The sequence below is a fragment of the Lampris incognitus genome, chromosome 2 (genome assembly GCF_029633865.1).
Source record: "Lampris incognitus isolate fLamInc1 chromosome 2, fLamInc1.hap2, whole genome shotgun sequence".
Classification (NCBI taxonomy): Eukaryota; Metazoa; Chordata; class Actinopteri; order Lampriformes; family Lampridae; genus Lampris; species Lampris incognitus.
In genome coordinates, this window is record NC_079212.1 from 126634213 (window position 1) to 126661007 (window position 26795).

At 42.6% G+C, this 26795-nt stretch overlaps 2 protein-coding genes across 2 annotated transcripts in view; both read right to left on the reverse strand.

Moving 5' to 3' along the window:
• Positions 1-501: 501 nt before the first annotated feature.
• LOC130107490 (src-like-adapter 2) lies at positions 502-7278 on the reverse strand. The gene is made up of 8 exons (XM_056274117.1): positions 7004-7278; positions 6158-6268; positions 5916-6015; positions 5738-5824; positions 5032-5135; positions 2662-2814; positions 2402-2546; positions 502-1458 (listed from the first exon to the last, which is right to left on the reverse strand). Exons 2-8 carry the CDS (start codon positions 6228-6230, stop codon positions 1323-1325), a joined length of 798 nt encoding a protein of 265 aa, XP_056130092.1. The 5' UTR covers positions 6231-6268; positions 7004-7278; the 3' UTR covers positions 502-1322.
• Positions 7279-10010: 2732 nt separating this feature from the next.
• LOC130134289 (protein NDRG3-like) overlaps positions 10011-26795 on the reverse strand; it is a 61772-nt gene continuing 44987 nt past the window's right edge. The window contains exons 4-16 of the mRNA XM_056302202.1: positions 21037-21142; positions 20234-20354; positions 19820-19882; positions 19665-19725; positions 17314-17400; positions 16405-16461; positions 15787-15890; positions 15346-15411; positions 15199-15250; positions 12929-12976; positions 12806-12841; positions 12556-12607; positions 10011-10528 (exon numbers count right to left, since the gene is read on the reverse strand). Coding sequence (XP_056158177.1) covers positions 10356-10528; positions 12556-12607; positions 12806-12841; positions 12929-12976; positions 15199-15250; positions 15346-15411; positions 15787-15890; positions 16405-16461; positions 17314-17400; positions 19665-19725; positions 19820-19882; positions 20234-20354; positions 21037-21142 — 1026 coding nt within the window. The 3' untranslated portion in view covers positions 10011-10355. The remainder of the gene's footprint in view (positions 10529-12555; positions 12608-12805; positions 12842-12928; positions 12977-15198; positions 15251-15345; positions 15412-15786; positions 15891-16404; positions 16462-17313; positions 17401-19664; positions 19726-19819; positions 19883-20233; positions 20355-21036; positions 21143-26795) is intronic.

The following is a 26795-nucleotide window of genomic DNA, read 5'->3' on the forward strand; positions in this document are numbered from 1 at the left end:
ACAGTAGCACCAAGCTATGCAAACTTGTATATAGGGGTTATTTGAGTATGACTGTATTGACAGAAACAACCTCCATAAATCATCTATTGTTTGTTACTACAGGTATATTATTGATATATTCCTGATCTTCACAAATGCTTTGCAAATCTTGTCTGAGTTTGTGGACTATGTGAACAGCCAGGTGCCCTCTTTGTCTTGCCACACAAACCTGATTAAGACTTGACTTTCTGTATCCAACTGTCACAATGAATGGGGACAAACTGGAGACAGCCCGCTTCAGAAAAAGCATGCAGTTGATTTACTCCTTCATGCGAAAAACTCCCACTAAGGTCATCTAAAATGAGGCTACCCTTCCAGCCAGTTCTGCAAAAGGAGAGATTTCATTTTTTGTGTCCTGCCAGTATTTTTTTTAAATCCTTGTTCTTTCCTACAGTACATACAGTCCTCACTCAAATGCATCTTAAATCAATGTTAATAAAGACTGCACATGTATCCTGTTCTTACACTTTTATTTCTCCTTTATAAGCGCCCCCCCCCGACTTGTGTGTTGAGCCAGTAAAACAAGCATTGACTTTTCACATATGACTTATATACTTGAAACTTGTAACCAAAAAAACAAAACAAAATCTTGTATGTGGCATGTACTATCTGCAGACTCGTGTTTAGGCAATACCCTTTGAGAGCCACCTCCACTTTCTTTCAAACATGAGATGTACATCACAGAACTTCTAGCGAGATCAGCCCACTACTCATCCTTCTAGGGTGGTCTTTTTTTTAATAAAAGGGGGTATGTTGTTAAGTTTTTTTTAATGTTTTATACCATGTTTATTGGATACCAATACCATAACAATAGTCACATTATTAGATAATAATACTTACCATTGATATACAAATTTGTCAATTGCATAGTCTGTTTCCTTAAAGGGCACGTAAACTTGCGGATGCACAAGTTAGATCATTATTCAGCAGAAACACTTAAACAATCATCATGACATCACTTTTAAACCAATACAATTTCTTTTTAAATACTCATCTGGCTCTTGATTATTCTGTTTAATAAAGCCAGTGTGTAGATTTGCCTCTGTGAAATCTAAAAGGCATAGGAAACTTAAATTTGCTGAAATATCTCTCGTACAATGTAGTGCCGCATTCAATATGCTGCTCAGGGGCTTTCCAGACGTTTGGCGCACTTAGATGTGAAGAGGTTGCCTTCCCTTTTGCCGCTTCACCTGGGTTCTCCAAAGTACTGATGAGACAGGGCAGTATTCAGTCTTGACTTTTGGTCTCCATTCAATAGTTTTTAACAGGTCCATTCTGACATTTCAAGTGTCCCAGTTTAGATCACTGTCCTGTCCAGTGGATTCTGTCATGTAGAGGTATGAACTTATGGCCTCCCTCAGCCCCTCGCTCACCAGAGAGTGTTCTGACTCTGCTCTGTTCCCCGTAAATAGCATTGACCTGAGAGGAGAGAGGTGTCATGAATGGATGTTACATCGTTTTGACCAGCACATGCAACAACAATTATAATCAGGGCAGGGATTTTGTGTTGACTGCACTGTCCGAAGCAATATTGTAGGCCCTATCTCAAAAAGCTTTCGTGTCACATACAGCCAACTTTGCCGACAGTGCTGACATTCGATATGATGAACTAATGCATATGCGGAACCCTGGACATTTAGGGGACTAGAATTGCTTCAAATGTTCTTATTGTAATGATATATGTTGTTTCTAATTTACGCTTGAATTCGCTTATTTTAATTTAAAGGTAGTTTTCACCAGTAGATGGCAGTATAGACCTTGTAATATGATGACTGACCGACTGGCGGTGTTGTTTTTGACATGTCGAACGAAGTCAGTGTTCGTTACGCGAAGAAGCTAAAGGCGATCGTGTGACCGCGCTACGGTCGTTTCCTTACGTTCACGGTTCGAATACAGTTCGTCTTCAGAAGTGAGACTACTTGTTGCGCCGTGTGTAACGCATGTAAACCAGAGGTTATACAAGACTCAACCAAAATAAATGTGCAGTTTGACCTGCACGAGATTCAGTCCGAAGCCGTGTTTATGAAAAGTTCAATTCTCTCTGGAGAGAATTAGAAACTCGGTCCACAGAGGGAATGATGACATTAATTCATCGCCAGTTCTTGTTTATATTAAATATGTCTTGTGGCTCAATAGCTCCATTAGAAGCCCTAAGCATGATAGTTGTCTTTCAGGTAAAGTCGCCAAGCATCTTCACATAATTTAATTAATAATAGCCACTGTGCCCCCCCTTGCCCCCCGTATCCCAAATTAATCAGGGGCCGTTCATGTGCAAATTGAGAAGAGGCTAGTGAAACAAAAAGTCCAGATTTCAGACCAGATTACTGGGAGTGGTGTAGCAAAGAAAACAAACGTGTCCTACCTGCTAACGTCCTTCCAGTTGAGGGTCGGCCTCCTGATAGCCCGGGGCATAGGCCTGGGCATAGGCCTGGCTAGCTCTGCAGGGCTGTCAGAACCCTGGATGAAACAAGGCGCTGTCAGCAGACAGCACAACCCATCTGCAGATTCTGTGGAGCGAGTTCACATTTTAGTGCCTTTCTTTAACCAATTACATAATGGTGGACTCTGGGCTATTCTACAGTGTGTCCTGAGGAGGAACAGCATTACGTCCTTGCCACCCACCGGAATGGTGCTCCACCAGCTGATGCAGAGAGGGGAAGGTGACACACGGGGATATGTAGAACCAGCCGTTTTCCAGGCGACAGATCCGATAGTGCTTCACGGAGTTTCGGGATGAGGAGTTGCCTCTCCACAGGACAGACAGTGAATAGCTATCTGCAGACGAAAACAGTGAATGAATATTATATAACAGCTGAATTACAGTGCCTTAGCCTCCTATAGTTTCACATTATCTAGTGAACAAAAAAAATCGACTGTAAAAAAATGTCCACCATAATCAGTCATTTGGTATAGTACCCAATCTTTCCCTTGCCCTTTTCATTGCAAACGGATGAGATGAATTGTTAAATTAGCTTTCAGTACAAATCAACTTCAGTTTACTGAATATTGTATAAGAATAAGCTTATGGTCTTTTAATTAATATAACATATTAATATAATAATACATTTATATATTATATTAATTATTCTTATATATTATATAATTATATATAATATAATAATATTAATATAATTAATCTTATAGAATGGTGAGGATGCAAGGAGTAGAGGTGATGAATGCATATGAGTTTAAATACTTGGGGTCAACTGTACAAAGTAACGAGGAGTGCAGAAGAGAGGTGAAGAAGAGATTGCAGGCAGGGTGGAGTGGGTGGAGAAGAGTGTCAGGAATGATTTGTGACAGAAGGGTACCAGCAAGAGTTAAAGGGAAGGTTTACAAGATGGTGGTGAGGCCAGCTATGTTATACATATGGTTAGGAGACAGTGGCACTGACCAAAAGACAGGAGGTGGAGCTGGAGGTGGCAGAGTTGAAGATGCTAAGATTTTCGTTGGGATTGACGAAGAGGGACAGGATTAGGAACGAGTATATTAGAGAGACAGCTCAGGTTGGACGGTTTGGAGACAAATCAGGAGAGGCAAGGTTGAGATGGCTTGGACATGTGTGGAGGAGATATACTGGGTCTATTGGGAGAAGGATGCTGAATATGGAGCTGCCAGGGAAGAGGAGAAGAGGAAGGCCAAAGAGGAGGTTTATGGATGTGGTGAGAGAGGACATGCAGGTGGCTGGTGTGACAGAGGAAGATGCAGAGGACAGGGAGAAATGGAAACGGATGATCCACTGTGGTGACCCCTAACGGGAGCAGCCGAAAGTAGTAGTATAAGAATAATCTTATGTTGTATTGGAATGGTCTTATTGTTAGATACTGCCAAGAAAATCCTTATGCGTGAAGTACTGCACATTGGAAACAAATGACATTTTTTTAGTTGTTTCACGAAAAATATAATTTGAAGCACCAAGCACCAACTTGTAATGGAAATTTTATCAATACAGGTACTATATGGCGAGTACGGGGAAACCAGCCAAATTGCCTTGCTGGGGGTGCACCAAATGACTAAGACAACGAGTAGACTTTTAAAATATTTAAAATATATTTAAAAATATTTGTCGTATTTCCTGCGCATCTTTCAGCACCACGGCGGCGTGGAGAGGGAGAGACGCCGTTTAGTGCAGTGTCCGTTTGGGTGTAATCCCCCCTCCGACCACAACGTGGATTGTAATAACAAAGTGGCGCTGTTCGGCCGGTCGCCACGGGACACAGCGAATCCTTCCATTTTATTTAGATAATAATAGTAGTACACTTTATTGCTGATAGAAAATATGTCCAAAGACCATTTTACTAACTTTTCTGTGTTACAAAGGCGAGAAGGAAAATCAAGTCCTTTATAAATGTTGTCTCTGCCGTTTCTGACCAAGAAAATGAAAAATGCCTTTTTGTTTGTGGAATTTGAAATGAAAATCAAATCACTATTCTGTTTTCATTCCTTTAATTTCTGTTTCCAAAAACAACGGAACAACAAAACCATAATTTCTAATAGCCCACACACTGCAATACATTGCCTGAATGTGCTATTCCCTATGCCTTCACAGCGCCTCACCTGGCACTCTGTGATCATTCAGCTGTTGAAATGGTTGCTTGCGACAGTCGTTATCGGGCTTGCCTTATTTAGTATATGGGTTTTGTTTTTTTATACATACTCTGTAATGGTTTTGCGTGTTGGTCTCATACAGGCCATTTTTTAATGGAAATAATATTTAGCATGTCGCGTTGCATTGGGATGTGAGTTGCATTCAGATGTGAGCATCAGTGTGAGGGTCTATCTATGGTGTAGGGTTTTTTTGGCTGGGTCTTACATTTTTCTGTAATATGTGTTGAGTCTGTACTTTAGCTATAAGTTCATGTAAATCTATATAGTAAATTTCACTTTTTTATGTGCAAAGTGGGAGGAGGGGGGCACTTCAACTGTGATCACCCTAGGGCACCACACTTAAGTTTTTCCGGGTCTGGATGTGAAGAAGTAAAACATGCCAACCTCTGTTTGACTCCGACTCTCTAATCATGAAGGCTCCTGTCTGGTTATTAGGCAGCATCAGCAGCTCCTCAGCTTTGCACCTGCTGATGCCCGTGAACAGCCACCTTCAACAGAGACAAGAGTGAGCCGACATTTAGACATGTTGGAAGCAGAGATAGACAGAAAGTTACTGTTGATTAAATGTCAGGCGTAATTTTCTCGAATATTTTTTCACGCTTCTCAAAGCAAGGAAACTCCACAAAGTTAGATAGCATCCCACACCAGAGGGGTGATGCAAATGGGTAGGTGAAGTTGATGTCATGTAACATGAGAGCAAAAGCCTTGTTCCAAACGCCTACTTATGAAAGGATACAGTCACATACACAGACCCCACCCCTCCAACCCGCCACCTGTCAGCCTTATCTTCACATTCATCTCTGCTGCAGACATAAGCAACCATGAGGCAACCATGATGGAGGACCAAGTGTATGCAGGTTTTAACATCCACCCAACACCACACCAGCTGATTTCACCAATAGCACCTTCAGTCAAGGAGAACAGATTAATCAGTGAAATCCTCTTGTGTAGTGTTGGGTGGATGGAAAACCTACATTAGCCTTGGGCCTCCATGGCACGCAGATGCCTATGTCTGTATAACAGTGCCTATAACTCCTGCTCAAACCTCTCATCAGCTTGATTTATTGACGAATGTCCAATAGCGACTTACTTGTTTGTCACCTTTGCAATATAGCTGGTCGGAATATAGCTCTGTCGGCCTGTCGTTGTAGACTTCACCATCACAAAATCGCCATCGCTGATGACGAAAGAAGCAGTCAGTATAATTATATCAGTTATAGATGCAAAGCTAGAGTATGAACAACTTTATCAATCAATATGTCACATACTCAGATACAATGGTGAGCCTCTCTGCAACATGCATGGTGAGTTGCTCAAAGTTAAAGGATGAGTAGTCACACAGGGATACCAGCATGTTTCTCTGGCTGCCTGCAAAGAGAAAAAACAACTTGAGTTGATGCACTAAAAGTGCCTTTTTTTTAAAAATAAAGTTTTCTGTACTAATACTCTCAAAATCTAAAGTTTTTATTTTTCTCTGCATTTCAAAGAGCTTCCGAGAGCAGATTTTTACCTGTTTTTCCAGGTTCAGAGGTATTCTCTGAGGTTGCCCGGTCAGGTTTGCATTTGATAGGGCAGCTCCCCATGCTCTTTACTGTCTGCAGTTTTTGAGTGGGTTTATTATCTGACAAGACGAGCAGGAAAAAGATAGAAAAAGAGACAGAGATGCAAGAGGTAGTGTTAGGACATGTCACGTTATCTTCGCCTTTTATCGTTCATACTCTTAATTTGCTTGTTTCCATAATAATCATCATATAATAAATATAACCGCTATAGCACACAGGTGCGGTGCATCTTCTTTTTGTAGCCGGACAACAAGATGAGAATGACACACGAAAACATCTAACCACAAGAAGTGCTGATATCCTGTGTTATTTTTTCACGCAATTGTGTAAGTCAGGAAATAGGGGTCTGGTTAAGATTGTTTTTTTCAATATGAAAAGAAAAAAATAGTTCTATTCACATGATGGTGACCACCTTTTTACTTTGCTCTAACTACATCAAATAAATATCAGAAAATTGATTAAAAAAAAAAGTTACCAAGTTAGCAAGCGATTGCTCTATTTGCATATATCACATAAAAACTTCAGAGAAAAAAAAAATTTGTTGACCCAGCAACAGACTTCTCTATCCATATTCTGTACTTGTATATGATATTTAACTTCATGTTTAATGTTGACCGTTAACAAGGCCATAGCTTTGCTGGAGGCACAGTAAAAATCAAGCCTGACCAGAGTACAAGAGCAGCTAACTGTTGGGCTCTTGCATGCAATGCATTTTTTTCTGTGTCTGACCTTCATCAGAGCTCAAGACTGGAAATGAACGGAGAGTTTTTGTAAAAAAAAATAAATGTACTCACTTCTTTGAATTCCTGTATCAAATTGGCATATCCAGGAATTATATGTTCCACAATTAGGCTAATCAACCAAATCCTTTTTGTCCCCTCTACAGCTGAAAAATGTATGCCAATAGTTTGTGGGCAAAAGCGTGGATATCTTCAAGTGTGTGAGCTCAGCTTCCTCCTCGTGCCTGGTGATCAGTCAAAACGAGTGAGTATCTCTACGCTACTGTGGGTCCCCATGAAATCTGGTATGTTTATGCAGCTGTGTGTGAACGCTTGTCTTGAGAGACAAGGCTCCCTCCTTGGCTTATGTATGTCATTCTGCAACTGCTTCCTGTGACGTTCAAGACCTTCACATCCTGACCCAGAACGGTCTCTTGTTGATCTCCGTGATGTAGGACGTACGTTAGGCAGAGTTAGGGTGCATCTTTTGTTTATGGAGCATTTGTGGCCATATATTAATGTCGTGAATGTAGTGGTGGTTTGAAGTGATGACATACTCAATAAGAGCAATTGCGCAAAACAGATTCAAAATCTGCTGAGCTCGTTTCGGTAAGAACTTGCTCCATCTCGATTTCATCAAGTCTTTGAAATAAGGTTGATGCTGAGAAAATTACATGAGAAGATTCCACAAAAACCATCTTTGCTGATTGATACGCTGCTGAGAATAGACTGGTTTTGTTCTGCAGATGTCAGTGGAAAATAAACTTGCTGAAGTTTCCTTGTCAGCTATGAAACCAGCACTCTCATTTCAGCCTGTAGGTAACCTGTGAATGTTACTGCACATCTCCTACTCATTCCCTACTGTCAGTAAGCACAACATCCCATAAGGATACGTGACTCAGGATCTTCCTGCCAATCAATCAGTTGTCAAACTAATTTATCACTACCAGTTTTATGTCAAAATGCTACGCACAGTCCCATACCAGCCAAATTAGAAGACACAAAAAAATTGAACTGCCAATATAGGTACAATTGATGCTTCAGGGATGTTGTAAAAGCTGCTCAGTCAAACCCTTTTGATGAGAAAGTTCCCAAATAACTTGTTAGTCCTTAACATCGGTCATTTACTCTGTATCGACCGTGGCTTAAGACAGAACATCTTTATTGACGTCACAAAATGGAGCTTTGGAGGCAAATGGTTTCTGATCAAAACAATATCCCTAACTCTCAGGTCATTGGAGCAACCTGAACTCTGTTAAACTTGGTTTAAATAAAACGCACTGGATGGTTTTAAAGGGTTTTACCGTTAAGTTATAACTTTAGCAGTGGAAGGGGAAAAGTCTCATGTCAAGAAGAGATCTGGTACATCTACCGGGGCACACCAGATTTACATTCCTTTGAGTACTATGCGGTTTTTCCATTGTAGAGCACCTTAGTGATTTATGCAATAACCTTTTCAACCCGACTACATTCAGCTGACACCTCCAGTAAGAAATTTTCAAAGAGACGATACTTACTGGTATGTTTTGAAGACGTGTGCATGATGCTTACTTTATTATTTATTATTCCTGCAAGGGTAACGCAGAGGAATAATCCTATAGTGGGAGGTGGGAAGGTCTGTTTTACCGAAATAGAAAACGTCTCCTCCATCCACCTGTACTCTTAAGTGAAGTCTTAGGTTTGTTATTTGGAACTGTATTGTTTGTATGAGACCGGTTAAAGAAAAAACAAAGGTAAGCGGCGGAGAAACAAGTTGGAGAAGTTAATGAATCGAGTCATATCATCGAACTGTACTGAAAAGTCTCAGCTTATCCTAAAAACTCTACAAACGCCGCGGCGTGGCTGCTTTCAAATAGGAAACTACTTTATCGCGATTTAAATACAGCTGACCGTTCTACCTCATAGTTAGAGCAGACTAAATATAGAAAGCCACAACTGCTAGAGTACACATTGGGGTCGACTTTTTTTTAGAAAAAAAAAAAGCACAACTGCGGTTGGAAACGAGTTGACCACAATCTTATGTTTTCCACTGACAGAACACAAGTATGATATGTATGCAGTGCTCAGATCAGATACAGCCACATTTCTCATTTTATTTTTGAAACAAATGTGCTAAACTTTAGTTTTTTTTTTTTTTTTGGATTTCCGTCGTATAGCTGTGTGGATGAACTTCTCGAACAATCTTGATAACGGGGACAAACACAACCATTTTTCCATCTTCTGGCTTTATTCAGTCGCAGTAGAAATGAGTTGAATCAGTAGACAGTGAGAAGCACCGCTGGGCCTCTCCTAAACTGACTGTACAATGGTATAGGTTGGTTCAACAAAAACTTTGATGCAAAACATAAGGTAATGACAATGTCCTCAATTGTATAAAGAACGAATGTAACGAGTGGCGGAAGCTCCATATTTGCTTCACATTTCCTTTTCATTTCCTCTGTGCCTGCTTGCATTTGTGCGTTGAAAAGCAGCTAACTTGCTAGGCTTTGCTGGTGGTCTACCTTCACCTGGATGCTACGCTAACTGAGGGCATCGTCCAGACCCCTCGCATAAACCTCCATTAGAGGAAAAAAAGACCAGATCGCGGTCCTATTACTGCAAAGCCAATGGTGTAATCAAGCTACAGTGTTTGTAGGCCGTCTCAATGCAGGGCAGTGCAGTAGAGAACATTTGAAATTAAACACAAAACTAAGTCATCAAGCTAAATTAGGCAATGTGGTTAAGAGTTTGTACCAGAAAAGATCGGATAAACCTTTAAATGTGTTCTGTCACACCAAGAATTGAGTTTCTACATGTTATTCAGATGGTAGTACGAGGGTATTGTTTTTCTGGGCTACAGTGTGTATAAGGACAAATATTCAGGCTAGTAACCAATCATCATTCAAAGACAAGCATGTGAAGAAACAAAAAAAATTAAATACGAGACAAGAAAGGCCATAACTGGAAAAACACAAAACGAGGGGGACACAATCCAACTGATGTCTCCAGATCATTTGTCTAAGCAATACATGTATATGAGAGTGAAACACCCCCCCCAAAAAAATTTAAAAAATAAAAAGATAAACACACGCGCACACACATATACAAACAGTTGTGTTTATCACACCATTAGACCAGTGGGCTATACAATGTCTTTTACATAGTTATTCATATTTCTTTCCCCTTGAAATGTGACTTTGACAGAATGTTCAGTAGAATATTCAATAATATGAATCTTTTAATATATTTATTACATCCTCATAGCTATCACGCAATTCATTATACAGCCTCCTGGCATCGAGTAGCTCAGGAGCAAGATGAGGGACAAAGACCGATAGAGGGAGAGACAGAGATTGGACACATAAGTTACTGAGGGATGATGAAGGAGAGCTAAGGGCAGCACCTAGGGCCACCACTCAATAATAAGGGGTAGGGAGGAGGGGTAATTTTAACAGGAAACTTCCATGGTCTGCGGCCCGACTTGGCTGTCCAGAGCCCCAGTGTTACTGCCCTCTAGCAGGCTGTTGAGGTTACTGCGGCTGCGGCTGCTGTCCATGGAAGTGATGCTGGAGGAGGAGGTGGTGCGGGAACGGGCAAGACGAGTCATTCCTGCTGACGGCACTGAGACAGACAGGCACACACACACAAGCAGACACATATATTAGCATTCCACTTACAGTCTTAGAAGTCATTGCAGTGAAGGGAAGCATGATGATTTCACGTCTTTGTAACGAAATTAGATACCGGAAAAAGACTACAAAAAAAAAATCTTGCCAATATTCACCATGCAAACAATAATGCCAAAATATGGAGACAGATGAAGTAAATAACGGTACAAAGAAAATAACTGCATCTGTGCAAAAAGACTCAGTCTGTGCTAAAAGAAAGCCGAGGCGTTACAACAGCATCAGCATTCTAATTCAACTGACAGAAAGCAGCACTGGCATCTCATGCAATAAAAAAAGACTGAACACATGCTAAGGGGGAGGAATTAAACTCCTACACAAAGATGAATATGTCAAAGTATGCAAAAAAATCTCATTACGGACAAAACGACATCTAACACGCTGAGCTATGTTTGAATGACAAAACTAAACCCTGTGCTTTGGGGGGGATCTATGCATACAATGACATTCATCCATTGTAGGATTGTGAGGTATGTGGAGGCCGATGGAAGGCTTTTTGGGATCCAAGCCATCTAGCCTGGCAGCTGATCAAGAACCTGGTACCTGATTCGTTGCTCAGGTGACTGAGAAGAACGTAGGGAACTGTAAGCAATGTTTAAAAAAGGAAAAGAAATAGGGAGAAAGGAGGAAGAGTTGAAAAAAGGTGACTCGTGTGTTGCTTTTTCCCACCTCACTGTGTGTCTGGCTCAAATGGAAAATCACAGGAGTGGCAAATCGGACCACTCATAATGGTTTATGGAAAAATAGGCAAGTTGGGTGTGAAACATAGATGCTTCTCAGTGCCTGCATATTGCATTGTGGAAAAAGGGTTGTTTTCTAGCCACAGCTGATTTGAGATCATCTCACCAGTAATCTCACCACTTCTTCACTTGTGTATTTTACGCTGTGGCAGTGTGTTAATTAGAGAAAAGCAGCTTTTGGAAACATGCTGAGGTGTTAGATTTATTTTCCACCACTCTCTGCATGAACAGATTCTCTTAAACCGTTTTAATCCTGCAATGGCATTTCCTCGACAGGGGTACTTGATGGCCTTTAAGCGGCTCAGACATACTAGCTTCGAGGGTGCAATTCCGGCAGTGAAGGGTTGTAGGTGGGAGAGAGCAAAGAGAACTGGCATCACAGAAGTTTGTACAAGTTTCATCTGTATTGCCAGCGCAAGCAAACCTACATTCATTACCTCATCCACCCACTAAACAGTCCTTGGGTGACGCACTGAAATCCAATAAGGTTTGGAAAGTGGATATAGTTGTTTTTGTTGTTTTTTGCAGATGAATGAGTGTATAAACCTGGAGGCCTGTTTAATTATGCGCTTCTAGTCTCTCTGCAGGGAGACTGCATCATTAAACATTTCTGTGTAGAATTGGAAAGCACACAAGACCAAAAACAGTGGAGGGGTTTTTAACTCCCACACACAACTGAACAGGATATATGTATTGCTGTTCAGCACATCTTGGGCGTCACTTTTGTTTCAGTCACGCCAGAAGCACTCATGCCTCACCTACTGAGGGTTGGGAGTACGACACACTGCAAAGAGCACAGAGGAAATGGCATTAACAAACACTGAAATTTGAAGGCTGCCTCTCCGTGACCTGGGTGGCAAAAACGGGGCCTTTTCATGCACTGTTGGGCAAGTGCCAGACCCTGTTTGCAGGGGGTGGGGGTGGGCTGCCAAAGGCTCATGGGAAACCACAGAGAAAACAATCCTCATTTGACAGACAGTTGCCATTACACTCAAGTCAACAGGAAATTCATCGATGAACACAGGCCTTGACCACAAATGCGTCAATTTAACAGCTTGCCAGTACATAAACAACATACGGAGATTCAGCATAGAGGGGGCCGGTTTAAGCCCGCTCTGAAATCCATTTCAGTCTTTTAATTCAATAACTACAAGGCAATATGTATCTTTAAGTTACTGGGATATAGTGCAGGTGCTGAAATAAGAGAAGAGTGTCTACTTACTGTAGCCCATGCCCTGAACAAAATATTTGAAGGCTTCAGCAAGTTTGCCAGGCTGTGAACAAATATAGATTCAGATTCAGACAACTTTATTTATCCCAGAAGGGCAATTCAGTTTTACAATCTACCCAGACCATACACAAACTCACAGACAAGTGGCAATCAGCAGTATGTCAGCGCACAAGTTATAATCCAGAGAATAATTCAGATAAGTGTTACGTGGATAAATGTATCTCAGAAAAAGAAATCCCACCTGCACAACCTGGGGCAAGCCTCCACAGTCAGCCATCTGAAAGCGGGAGAGAAAAACTGTGAGTGTCTTCAATAACAGGTTAGAAGACAGAAAACCAAATGATAATAATCAAAACATATTCACCTTTAGCAAGGTGGTCTTGGTGGGATTTAACCTTGAATTGCACTCCACCTGTAATACCATGTCACTGAATTAGCGCCAAACTCTCGTGTTTGCAATGAAAAACAGAAATGGAGAGTGAAAAACTTGACAGAGACAACAGTTATCGGACAACCCACTAAAGCAGTGGATCCCAACCTCTTTTTCAAATCCTCCCTTTCAAACATCAGAAAAATCTTTTTAATTTACTATCTAATTCAATCATCTGATGGTGTCACAGACGATGGTGCCTCGTGTGGACCATAGAACAGATTCACGATGTGCTGGATTGGCCTATCCATTGCATGGAAAACGCAGGTTTACGAGGGGGAATACTTTTGAGAGAAGACAAGCTCTGCTGCTACAATGCTGAGGAAAATGCAGTACAGGGATTGTTTTAAAAAGGTAGTAAACCTGTTTTTTGGTTGTTTTTTTTGTGTACATTTTTAAGCTGAAAACATGTTGGTGTGGGTCTAGGATGGTAGAACCACTTGTCTTCGTGATAAAGTCAACAAAAAACTAGGTGAATCAAACAGCTGCTTTTTCTTCATTCTGGGGGAAAATGCATGTTCAGATAATGTGGGGGCATCAACAACATCCAGACCCATAAGACATATAAGCAACACAAGTTGGGTGCAGCCTATTATATGGGAAAATATGAGACAAGTGGAAAGGCGACTTGTCAGCATTAGCCAACTAAATCAGACTTGTCAGAGGCTGGGGTGTGGTGTTCTACTACAACACTGCCACCTTCAGCAACCCCCAACACCACCATCACCGTCCTCTTCTACACCCTTTTCGTTCTTTTTTTTTGCCTTTTTCCAAAATGTGAGCAGGCGGAGACAGGCTAAAAATGTGTACTTACTCTTTGAAGACATTCATATTAAGGGCGTAATGGTTCACTAAACTCACAGTTTAGTCTGTACCTTGAATTTTGGACCACAGTTCAGTTTTTTTCTCAGTTTATTAAAAAAACAGAAAAAAGTGGCATCTGGGTGGAGTGGCAGTCTATTTCGTTGCCTACAAACATGGGGATCGGCAGTTCGAATCCCCGTGTTACTTCTGGCTTGGTCGGGCATCCCTACAGACACAATTGGCCGTGTCTGCGGGTGTGAGGTGGATGTGGGTATGTGTCCTGGTCGCTGCACTAGCACCTCCTCTGGCCAGTCAGGGCGCCCTTTCTGGGGGGAGGGGGAACTGGGGGGGAATAGTGTGATCCTCCCACGTGCTACGTCCCCCTGACGAAACTCCTCACTTTCAGGTGAAAAGAAGTGGCTGGCAACTCCACACTTATCGGAGGAGGCATGTGGTAGTCTGGCAGAGGGGGTGGAGCAGCGACTTGTACAGCTCGGAAGAGTGAGATAACTGGCCAGATATAATTGGGGAGAAAAGGGGGGGAAAATGCACACAAAAAAAAAAGTTTGCGCTATGAAAAAATGAAAAAATCAGATGCAGGCTTCGAAAATAATCAGACATGCTTGGAGCTTGTTTGAGAGATTTGTACAGTGATAATGATGATGTTTTAGATGTTTTATATTCGATTACCGTCAGGTATTGTTCGAACGGTTCCATTTAAATCCATATAATACATTTCATTGCTAAAATAATGTACTAGCAATTTTTTTTGCCATGCCCTCTTCAACATTATGACCCACAAACCTTGTATTTGACATTTCTTTAAGTTTACTATGCACTACACAGAGTGGCAGTAAACACAGATCACTTTGTATTATGGACAGCGGTGTGTAATCAGAGACTGCCACCATTGTTTCGAATGTTGGTTATCCCATTTCCAACAGACAGTCTAAGGGGAAAAACTGAAATCACAAGATGCAGCCTAGTTGAAATTGCACAAATACATGTTAAGTTTACAAAGACACTTCTTCTGCCACTCTATGGTCCATTAAAGGCATACTGTGATCTGTGAACCAAGGCCTGTACCAAATCATTTGAGTTGAACATGTTAATGGTTACACCTCTTATCTACATAATAAAGATTTATTTGGAATAATCTAGTGAGTTATAATTTTGGAGTTTCACATTTTATAAATCTATTTTTGATAACCTAAGAACAGACAGGTCTTCGCGGCTCCCCTGTGACCTTTAGCGCTCCTCTGAGGAAAGCACAGACCCCTGGGATGGGAACAACTGCCCAAGAGATACCAACATTATTTAATCAAAACAAGTTACAGTGCAGACAATAGGCTCTTTCACATGTCCTGAATTTTAACCAAGATTATAGCAATGTAACTCACCACAGCCTCCACAGCAGGTGATGTGTCACCAACCACCAGCAGAGCAGGGCACCTAGATAGCAAGAGAATGTGTCCAAACATAACTGTTAAAGCCCTCCACCCATCCCATACAAACTGTCATTTGAATAAACTTGTACCCAAACCTACGTTAGTGTGTTGACTGTGTCCTCATTTAGACCTACGATTGGCCTCTCGATCTCCAGGTCTCGACGGCTGGTGTGCAGAGACACATTGCAGGTTGTTAGTTTAACCGAGGTGGAAGCCAGTGAACTCAACATAATAAGCCTGTCTGAAATCCCAATTCACTGTGCAATTAACCATTTGATTAAGGCATGGTTTTGCATACACTTTGTTTCATGATGCTTCGATGTTCAGATGTGAGTAGTGTCAATGCTTTGTGTGCTGACATTGTAAGAGTAATTTCAATGCCATATCAATTAAAGTTATCATGGCTGTAATTAGGTACATATACAAAAACAAATGGAAAGAATGCAGCCTGTCATTAGCATCGAATGGAAGACTGCTCAACTGAGAAAAGATATCAGATTCCTGCATATTGCATAACAAAATATTGCTATTCTATCATACTATTGGTAGGAGCCACAGAAGAGGGCCAGGTTGTCTTGGTTGATATCCTGAGCAATGTGGAGACGGTAGGTCTGGATCAGTTCCTGGTTCTCTGTCAGTTCATCCTTGTAAGCAAATGAAAGACAGTAGAGTAAATCTTTATTATCATTGACGCGATTTTCTTTACAACTACTAGACTTTAAAACAGTACGAAGGACACAAATACACATGAGCATATAAAACCCAGGAGTTCTGTATGTGGGCTGCATTTAATGTATGATAATTTGTGGAAATCTGCATTTTTAATGATAAAACAAGCCACCTTTTAACTCATAGAGAAGTTAGTTGAGTGTCTGATGAACACTTAAAAACTAAGTGCAAAGCAGATTAATTTCATTGTTGAGTCTAGATTTCACCATGTACAATTCCAAATATCACCGCTTTTGGCTAAAAGGACAGAAATAGAGGAATGTCTTTGGAGCAAAACAAGTCTGCTGGTTTCTAAGAGACAAGAAAAAGGTATATAGGGAAATCAAGATAATGCAGCTTAGGTTTAGTTATTGTTTCACAATTGCTAAAAATAGGAGTCCTAAACTCCAGGCTTAAGGCACCAGATAAGAGTATTGGGATAAAACTCACAGTGCTGAAGTGGTGGGCCATCACAATGTCCACCAGATTACTGGTCCATCCAGACAACTATGAACAATGGGAAAAGAAAGAGATTTAATCAAAAGCTCCCATGAAGCACCATTTACTGAACCACAAACGTCTGCGATTTGACATATTTCCGAATGAAACAGAACTTTCGATCAGGATTTTGTGAGGGGAGGGAGTTTTTTTTTTAAAGATTACATTTTTGGCATTTTCTGCCTTTTTCTACTACATAGTAATAGTCGAGAGAGACAGGAAAGGCAGGGGAGAGAGAGGGGATGACATGCAGCAAAGGGCCTGAGCCAGATTCGAACCCATGCCAATGCGGTAAGGACTCAGCCTTATATGGTACGCACTGTACCAGGGCACCCCTGAGGTGAAGGAGTTTGATTTGACTACAAATCATGGCTAGGCAATTGGCAATTTTTTTTGAAGCATGTGGACGTCGATATGCCATTGGCTAGTTTCATCTCATCTTCTCTCAATCTTGCGCCCCCATTCATTGTTTTTTTTTTTTTTTTTAGCAGTGTGACTGACGGTCAAAAACATTCATATAAACACAAAAAGATTTTTCCTGTTAATTTCTAAAAACGAGGTGTTAAATAGATGTAAATTAAGTGCAGATAAAATAGCCAATATAAATGAAGATACATTTTTTCCCTATTTAATGGCACCGTTAACCAAAGCTATGAGGCGAATTTTAACAATTTGTTGATTTCAATTATCTAACAAGCCTTCTAGTAATTTTTCAGTTAGGAACGCAATAGTGGAGTAGACCAATGGCATGAATTAACCACATCCCAACCAAGGCCCACAAATCATTCGAGCTATAGCCCTACACAGCACAGTGATGAGTGGGCGTCCTTTTGAGGTCTAAATCACAGTAATAGTGCTGACCTTGGAGGCAGCCCAGTCAATCCAGCCCTCAGCACAGGGGTCCACATTGATCAGAACAAGACCCTCCACCAGGGCGGGGTTGTTCAGCTGGAAATTGAGAAAAACATGTCAGTGTCCGAAAGAAAGAGCTGTGGAAAAATGCTAAATAACCTTCTGGCAAACAGTATCTTTGGTCAATTTTTTTACATAACAATCACCAGTGGTTTCCCCCTTTGTATGTCTGATATTCAGTGGGCAGGTGTTGTTTTGAGGTTGTCTTAACCCATTATCTCCCCCCTATTAAAAAAAAAAATTGCGTGAATCAAGTCTTAGCATCTGCAAAAAAAAAATAAATAAATAAATAGATAGATAAAAATACTGAGCACAAAAAACATTCACCTCAAGAATGCTGATTTAGTGTATTCCTTTGACAAGATGGCGCAATTATGGCACTTCTTTAAAGATCTAAAGCAGAACGTGGGGTCCTTAAACAAATCTCTGGGACCTTCGTTTTGTGATTTCTGACCGATGGATGACATACATGGATTAAAATATACACTCACAGCTAAGCCGCTCCTCACTCACAATCCAATTTTTTCAGATGGCTAGTGCTCACAGAGAAGTGACCCCAATGGGGCGTCCGGGTAGTGTATTCTGTTGCCTACCAACACGGGGATCGCCGGTTCAAATCCCCTTGTTACCTCCGGCTTGGTCAGGTGTCCCTAAAGACACAATTGGCCATGTCTGCGGGTGGGAAGCCGGATGTGGGTATGTGTCCTGGTTGCTGTATTAGCACCTCCTCTGGTCAGTTGGGGGAACTGGGGGGGGATAGCGTGATCCTCCAATGCGCTACATCCCCCTGGTGAAACTCCTCACTGTCAGGTGAAAAGAAGCGGCTGGCAACTCCACATGTATCGGAGGAGGCATTTGGTAGTCTCCAGCCCTCCCCAGATCGACAGAAGGGATGGAGCAGAGATCAGGACAGCTCGGAAGAGTGGGGTAATTGGCGGGATACAATTGGGGGGGGCGGCGATCAAAATTTTTTAAAAAAACGACCCCGATCTTTGTTTCCTCTGGAGGTATAAGTACGCAGTTGCTGGCTAACATGTTAGCCGAAGAACTGCAAACATATTTCTACGTTATTGTGCTTGCTTAATCTCTCTGCGAGCTTCCCCCTAAACTGTGCTCTCAGACTGTGAATTGCTAGCAGCTTATTCATGGTTTCACAGCAGGCAAAGAGGGAGGTGCTCTTTTGTGGCTCAGATAATATAAAAGTCGCTCTATAATTTAGGAAAACTGTACACTAGGTTGCTGATTCTCAATGCGGTCAGCTGTACAAGCAATCCTTTCACACAAAAATATCACTTAGTGCAGCTTTAACATATAAAAGATTACATTTGTAATCCTAAACTTTGGAATGAACGAGCACGGTATTCACTTGCCAGTTGTGAGACGGAGATGAAAAAATTTGGGTAAATCTAGTATTCATCTCTTCCACTGGCTTGGGAATACTCCAGGTGCAGCGTTCAACACAAGGCAAATACAATGCGCCAACGACTGCAGTAAATCTCTCTGGTACATGGTTCCCGGCCAGTTATGGTGACTGCATTTTAAAAATCAATTTGTCTTCATTAATTTCAAACAAGAGCAGGCCCTCCAAGAACCAAACCGTCAATGGGATTTATCATTTATGCTTCCTGTTTCCTTTCTTAACCCCAGGCTCCTATAGCCTCTTTACATCATTGATCTTTCGGTGCTCCTCCTATCCTTTCCTTCTCTTCTGACACTTATTTTTATTGTTCTGGACTTAATGTAGAAACAAGAACTCTAAAGAAAAACAAAAGCACCAAACTGACTCATCGACTGTGGAATGGAAGTGCACGCAATAAAAGGCAGATCAGCCTGATGATCTGTGTGGGCGGACCAAGACGTGTTAACGTACAATATTACAATCTGTGTGGCCTATAGACCTTTGTCTATAATAGTCCAGACACAAAGGTAGAAAAAAAAACTCTCTCAGAGCATTAGATGGTTTGTAAAGATGCAGCTAGCAAAGAAAGTTTTCTCAAAACACACTTTAAGATTCAAATATCAACTGTAATCTATGTCTGAGACAAGGCTTGGGACCGACAAGTCCAACCAGACTGTAGGAGTGGTATGAAAATTGAAAGGTAAGAATCTAAAGATTAAAAGGTAAACTATCACCATCATAAAAAAACTACCCTTTTATTAATTAGATACTGCTCAATAAACAATTTATAGAGAATGGTTTTGTCAGGCAAATTAATGACATCTAATATCACATGGGTAAATAGTTGTCTGACTTATGTATTAACCTTACTCTGCTGAGGGGGGGGGGGATGTGGACTTACTGCAAAGCGAGTGAGGATATAAGCTCCTGCTCCAACGCCAATGCCAATCACGCTGTTCACCCTGGAGGGGGGGGGGCACCACCAGTTACGAAGGGATCAGAGATGACTATTCACTGCTTTTCAGATTGTCATTGATCATTTATCAAGCCACTCACTTGAGCTGAGTCATCACAGATGGCAGCATCTCTGCCAGCTCGTCCATGGTAGGGTACTGGTAACTGGGGGTAGAGGGAAACCATTTGAGTGGTGTCTGTTCGCGTCGACTTGCCTCGATTTAACCCATTCAACAAACTGTTTTTTGTCATAGTTTAAATACTGATACACCTTTGTTTCAAAAGGTTGTACTACCTGACTTATTGAAAAATCAGTTTGATGGTGGATACTATTTCAGACAGAGTTATTTTAATTTTGAGCAACTCGATTTGAAAATTATTCCCACCCCGGCTTCACTCAGATGTAGTCCAATACTCTCTCGGTTTTGCACACGCACAAAGATTCATGCAAACAAGGACACACAATTAAAACGCTTCCTCATCCATGAATGCATGCAAGTGCACCCTGAAACGTACCCGGTGGGGAAGGGTGGTGCCGCCTCCTGTTGGCCAGGCGCATCAACGTGGACCACGGCAAAGTGCTGCATGATCTCCTGCATGTCCTCATAGTTGAACAGGGTGTTGAAGCATGACTTGTCTGGGCAGGTACAAAGTACAGTGGGTAGGTCAATGCTAAAAAAAAAGGTTTCCCCCATTTTTCTCCCCAATTGTACTTAGCCAATTACCCCACTCTTCCGAGCCATCCTGGTCGCTGCTGCACCCCCTCCGCTGATCCAGGAAGGGCTGCAGACTACCACATGCATCCTCCGATACGTGTGGAGTCGCCAGCCACTTCTTTTCACCTGACAATGAGGAGTTTTGCCAGAGGGATGTAGCGCGTGGGAGGATCACGTTATTCCCCTCAGTTCCCCTTTGAACAGGCGCCCTGACTGACCAGAGGAGGCACTAGTGCAGCGACCAGGACACATAACCACATCCGGCTTCCAACCCGCAAACACGACCAATTGTGTCTGTAGGGATGCCCGACCAAGCCAGAGGTAACACAGGGATTCAAACCAGCAATGCCCGTGTTTGGTAGGCAACGTTATAGACCGCTATGCCACCTGGATGCCCCAATGCTACATTTTTACTTTAAAAGTTAATAATACTATGACAGAATTTACAATGCTTCAAACTTTGCTTATAAGGTTAGAAGTTTTACTCCTTGCACCAGGCATGGACCTGTGCATAGGACACAGGTAGAGATGAAGACTTTGTTTAAACTCTTCCAGGTTACTGCATTTTGAAAGGTTTCTTTCAGGCTGTGTTGGTAGACTCACGGTTGAGGCCAATGTCGTGGTAGGTAAGGATCACAGGTCGGTTGCCCTTGGGAACGCCCCTCATGGTAACATGGAGGACGCCATGGGGTGTCTCGATGTCATGCTCCTACAGGCAAGCATATAGAACAGCAAATGGGTTGGAACTGATAGAATACAGACAGATATAGAAATAGGCTTATCAGACCATTTTATTGTTTAATCAGACAATTAACAGAATCTACATCACAAGTTGGAAAATGTTTGGTATGTAATAAAAAATGCATAGCTGAAAAACCACATGTGAAGACCAGTCACATGGGCAGACAGGCATGTAACTTGTATATAAAAACATACCGAGGCCCAGTCTAATGTTCAAGCAAGGAGATACAAAGCCCCAATTATGAAATACTAATAACCAAACAAGAGTATGCAGAATTTATGTCTAAATCCACCAGAGAGCCATTATGGACAAACAAAGCAATGAACAAAACCGTCTCAGAAACCGTGTTTTCATCTGTGGTCATGAAACTAACAGCACTCTCTTGTGTATGACTGTGCAAAAAATCTCAGAATCACCTCTCCTGAATACTGCTGCAGGAGGGGTACATTGAAAAGACATTTGTATTGCAATGCTTTGCAATACAAATGTATATTTGTCATGCTAATAAAAGCACATTTGAATTTGAATTTGAATTTGAAAAGAGCGAGCTTAACCAACAGCCATGCTTCTCCATCTCTCTCCGAATATCATTCTTAGTCAAAACATAATGAAGCCTCAAATGAGAAGCACCGTATAAAACGGTCAAAATGATGTTAATCAGTGTGTTCATTCAACTGGATGACCATCTTGGCTCTAGCTTGGTTCAATAGCAGTTCAGTTCTGGAAAATGGGGTAAATTAAATCACTTGAAACATGACACAGCAAAAAACAAAAAGTCAAAAAGCATATGTCCTTATTAGCATTGGTATTCAGAGAGTGTGGGAGGTGATGCAATAAGAGCTGGTGCGATGTACAGGAGTTGACATGGCCATTTTTAGGCCTGCTTCCAACTTTATTCAGGCTCCGCTCGCTTCTGTGCCTTGCCAGACTCAAAGCAACTTTTGACGTCAAACACACGTACGCAAGCACCTTCCAAGGTCAGCATGACTTGGTACATTGTGACGAGACGTGTCTATGTGTCCATGCGAGAACGACAGCGCGTGAGAAACGGGGACACAAGAAGGGAACGTATGTATTTGTATGAGTGTGTCTGTGCATGCGAGTTTGATGGAACAAGCACAAGCACAATGTGTGTGTGCTGTGGTGCGAGTACGTAGCAGGCAGCGCCCAGCCCCTGCCTCGTCTCAAGGCCCACTGGCCATCAATAATAAATGGAAGGAGAGAGTCGCTGTGGAGGAGAGATATTTCTGTATTGGCCAAGAGACAGAAAGAACAGCACTGCACTGGGACTCTACCCGACTGCTGTTGACTCCCGTTTTCCTTGTTTCCATATCTGGTTGATGGATATGTGTCACAATGTTCCCCAGGGGTGTTGAAGGTTATCACCCAAGGACAAGATGGCAGCATTCTCAGTCCGCCCTCTTAATACCAGATAGGAGCATGATGGAAAGCTCAACAGTCACAGAATGAGAGACACTGGAGTGGGTGTCTGTAAAGAGATTAGTCATTGTTGTACCTCGAAGAGTACAAAAAACGTGCTGCACACGAAGAAAACAACAGATTTAGAGAAATTGCCCTGCTGCTGCAGCATGTTGCAATTTACAGCTTTGGAGAGTCTAAATTCTCTTTTCCTGGGATAGAACAAATCGCCGCATTGATGTTAAATAGTCCAGTTTCAGACAAACACGTTTTCTTCTGGGGCCTTTACAAGGCTTTTATGAATGACTGCAATCCTGGGTTTTTAGAGGCAGGACAAGAAAAAGACAAACTTGCGCATTTGTGTTGCTGCAGACTTTGGAATTTAGGCAAGGACGGCGTCAAGGACACCCCAATGTGGGAGGCTAGGCTTTGCTTTAAAGAAACGAGACAAATGTGAGTATGTGGACGAATCTCCCCCGCAAGCCTGTATGTGGCTATGTGTTGCATCCATGTGCATATGCACACAAAATACACTCACATGTGTGCATGCATTCACACACTAAGCAATGGAGACCTAAGTCAGGGAACAAATATGTTGATGGTAAACAGAAGGGAAAATGAAGAAAAAAGATCAGATGGACAAGGAGAGAGAGCAAGAGAGAGCAAAAGATAGTTCTGAAGCGGATGGGGGAAGTAGAGCGTGAAAAAGAAGTGACAGAGGCAGGAGAGAGGGGAGTTGAGGCTTGCATGGCAAACAAGGGTGTGCCTTCCAGAAGGGCACAAGCATCTTCCTAACTGACGGGGCGCATAGAGGGGTGGAAAAACGACCTAGAAAAGGCAACAGATCACAATTGTAAGAGGGGCCATTCATCCAGCCGTTCAACTCCCGGCATTCTCTACAGCCTGTGTTGATCTAAGAGCTCTGCCTACAGACCGTTGGTCATCATCCCTTCACACAAACATGCTCAAACAAGCACACACACACACACACACACACACACACACACACACACACACACACACACACACACACACACACACACACACACACACACACACACACACACACACACACACACACACACACAGCATCACCAGGCTGTTAGCCTGGAGAGGTAGAGAGAGAGAGAGAGAGAGAGAGAGAGAGAGAGAGAGAGAGAGAACTGACTTAAAACAACTTTTTATTTTACATGAAAACAAACTTTAACACTGACACATCTATTTTACAATATTAACAGAGTAACTCCTTTGCATTAACACATCCAGAAAAAAAGAGTTCATCTTTCATCATACAACCCTAGATCAATTCAGAGAGAAAGCGAGAGAGAGAGAGAGAGAGAGAGAGAGAGAGAGAGAGAGAGAGAGAGAGAGATACAATGGCTGTGCAACCCTTTCCCCCTTTAACACAGTCAAACTGGCTGGTAGCGGTTACAAGGACGAGCTCACTAGAATATTGAGCAGGGCTTTGTGATTCAAGGAAGGGGACTTGAGCTGTTTGGCTTGGGGGGGGGGGGTCTGCAGTGTCATCTCTGAGGGCTCAGTTTTGTAAAACAGTCCCAAAGACGAATAAGAACAGAAGGCGAGGGTGGGCAGGAGGAGTCAAGAAGATGAGAGAAGAGTGATAGACATTATCATTGCCATAGAGACTGGGGGGGAATAATAGTACACAAGCAGATGGAAGAAAAAATTGGACAAAAAAAAAAGGAGAGCAGTATGTCATGTTGTACCATCTCCTGTAATCCGTCTCTTCTTCATCCCCCATCCCCCCCCACCACCGCTACCTTTTCCCCGCCCTGACACCGACTACATCAATCGCCCTCGAGAACAGCATTACAGAGAAGAAAACACAAGCAGCTTGCCATGCACAGACACACACAGACACACACACACATGCCCATTCCTACCATATCTGTTTGTTTAATATTCAGTGTTCATGTTCGTATGGGCGGGCTGCATGTAGGTACGGCACACTGCTCTCCTTTTACAAAAGCATACTAAAGCACCCCCACACACACACACACACACACTAACACGCCCCTCCCCTTCCCCAACATGCATACAATGATCATGTCATTGAAGTAGTAGACAAAAACAAGAACCCAAGGTCTTGGTGGGCGAGGAAATGAACCAGTGTGGTGGTTCTGGGTGTGTTGATGTCATGAGGGGAGTAGCAGCCTTCCCTCTGCATGAATGCTGCCGTCTTAGCTGACATACACCAAGTGACGAGACTGTAACAAAACGACGCCACTACATGTCGCCTAGAGCCATTTAAATTAAAACTGGGTAAAATACACAGCCCTGCCCCTTTACAGGGACAAAGCACATGGACAAGTGTATAAAACTGCATGCACACAAACATACACACAGGGACATGAGCACAAACACATGTATGTAAACTGGCACACAGATGCTAATGCCAAGATGCATACAAGTGGCCTCACTTAGTCATGGGCATTGCACACAGTCACAAACGCATACAAACACACACACACACACACACACACACAGCCCTCCAATGGATCCCTACTTACAAACGGGCAGGTACACATGCACTGGCTATGGCATCTGCAGATATATTCTTATGATCTGCATGTACATTTCCTATCATCATGCTAAAATGCATCACTGCATCCAGAGTATGTTAGAGCCATGCTGACCACACACCTACACACCAACAGCAATATCCTGAAGACAAATATATGCCCCCACACTTTAAGCTGCCTAGAGAGAGACAGTAGAGTCTCCCAACCATCTGCCTGGGGTGGTGACGGGCGTGCCAGAAAGGGACCAACTTGCACCCTCCAAGAGCCGACTGCCGTCAATCTGTCTCTGGGAAAACAACCCCCACGGAGACCCAGCGAGGTGTGTCAGGCAGGCAAGATGCACTTCACTCACCACTCCGTTCCCAGAGCATGCAATCTGGTCCAGGTCCAGAACAGCTGACATGTTTTCCCACGCAGGAGAGAAGTGTGCTATGCTGTGTGAGTGCTGGGAGGCTTTCAAGATCTCCACAAGGGGGTGGGAGGGACCGAGAGGAAAGGAGGAAGGTTGGTAGGTAAAAGAATGACTGAAAGAGAGTGAGGGAAAGAGGAAAAGAGAGAGAGAGGGAGACAGGGACTATCTGCTCCTTCTGACAGCAGCAGAGCCAAGCTACAGCAGTCAACTAATGCAGTGCATGGGACGAGAGGGAGAGGCAGGTGGTCATAGGGAGAGAGAGAAAGGGCTAGCAAATAATGTGAATGAACGTAAGGGGAGGATGGATAGGATGCAGAGAGAGACGGAGGTGGGAGAGAGAGAGCAAGAGTTAGAGACAGAACAGGGAAGAGACAGAAGGGAGGAGAGTGAGACTGCAGTTTGTGCTTGGTAGGCACAGTGCGTCCGCGCATACAGCCATGACTGCATCTAATTGGAGTGTAGAGGGTCATGTGGGCAGAGGGAGGGGGTGGGGTCTAAGAAAAATGGAGAGGAGATGAGGGGTAAGGGGGGTGCTGGGTGGGAGCGAGTGAGGTAGGCAGGAAAGCAGCCCAGGAAACAGACAGACTTGTGATATCACATGGTGAGACTGATGAAGTGATGCTGGAGGAGAGGAGAGGACAACGAGTTCAACTGCTCACCCCTGGTCTGTGTTCTGCATCTGCAAAATGGCTGCTGGTAGAAGTGATTTACCAGCAACTGGCTCTACGTTTCACACTCATTCACCTCATCTTGTTGTTGGCACAGATGAAGGGACAGTCAAATGACAATCACGACTGGTACTAATCTGAATGACCAAATTAGTCACATCTAAATTTACATACTGGACTGAGGCAGTCAGCAGGAATAACCTGTGGCCAAACCATCCGCTCTTGCTGCAAACACTACGACTCAAACATAACTGCTAACAACCTTGAGTTGACCCTTACTGTATTATAGGCTTGTCAGAAATGCTGACACAAGGAAGAAGCAACAAGTTCAGTCTTAACAAAATACATTTGCAAATGTCACAGTTGTGTATGGGGTTCTTTACCAGCGTACTTGGTCTCTGATTTACATAACAGTATTTATCTAATTTTCAACGATCCTCCACCATCTGCAGAGGGTGAACAATGAGCATCATGGTAATGCATTTCATGAAGGCGACTCTTTGTTGAAGGTAGCCTGCACCGTGGGGCCATTATGACACATGCACAGTGCAGAAATGGGTGGGACAGTGACATTTGAG

Excerpts from the sequence above, each read along its gene's own strand:
- LOC130107490 (XM_056274117.1), bottom strand. The coding sequence starts at position 6,230 with ATGGGGAGCTGCCCTATCAAATGCAAACCTGACCGGGCAACCTCAGAG. Across the intron at positions 6,016-6,157 it reads CTCTGAACCTGGAAAAACAG|GCAGCCAGAGAAACATGCTG; the intron begins GTAAAAATCTGC and ends TTCTCTTTGCAG. Across the intron at positions 5,825-5,915 it reads AGGCTCACCATTGTATCTGA|CGATGGCGATTTTGTGATGG; the intron begins GTATGTGACATA and ends TTTCGTCATCAG.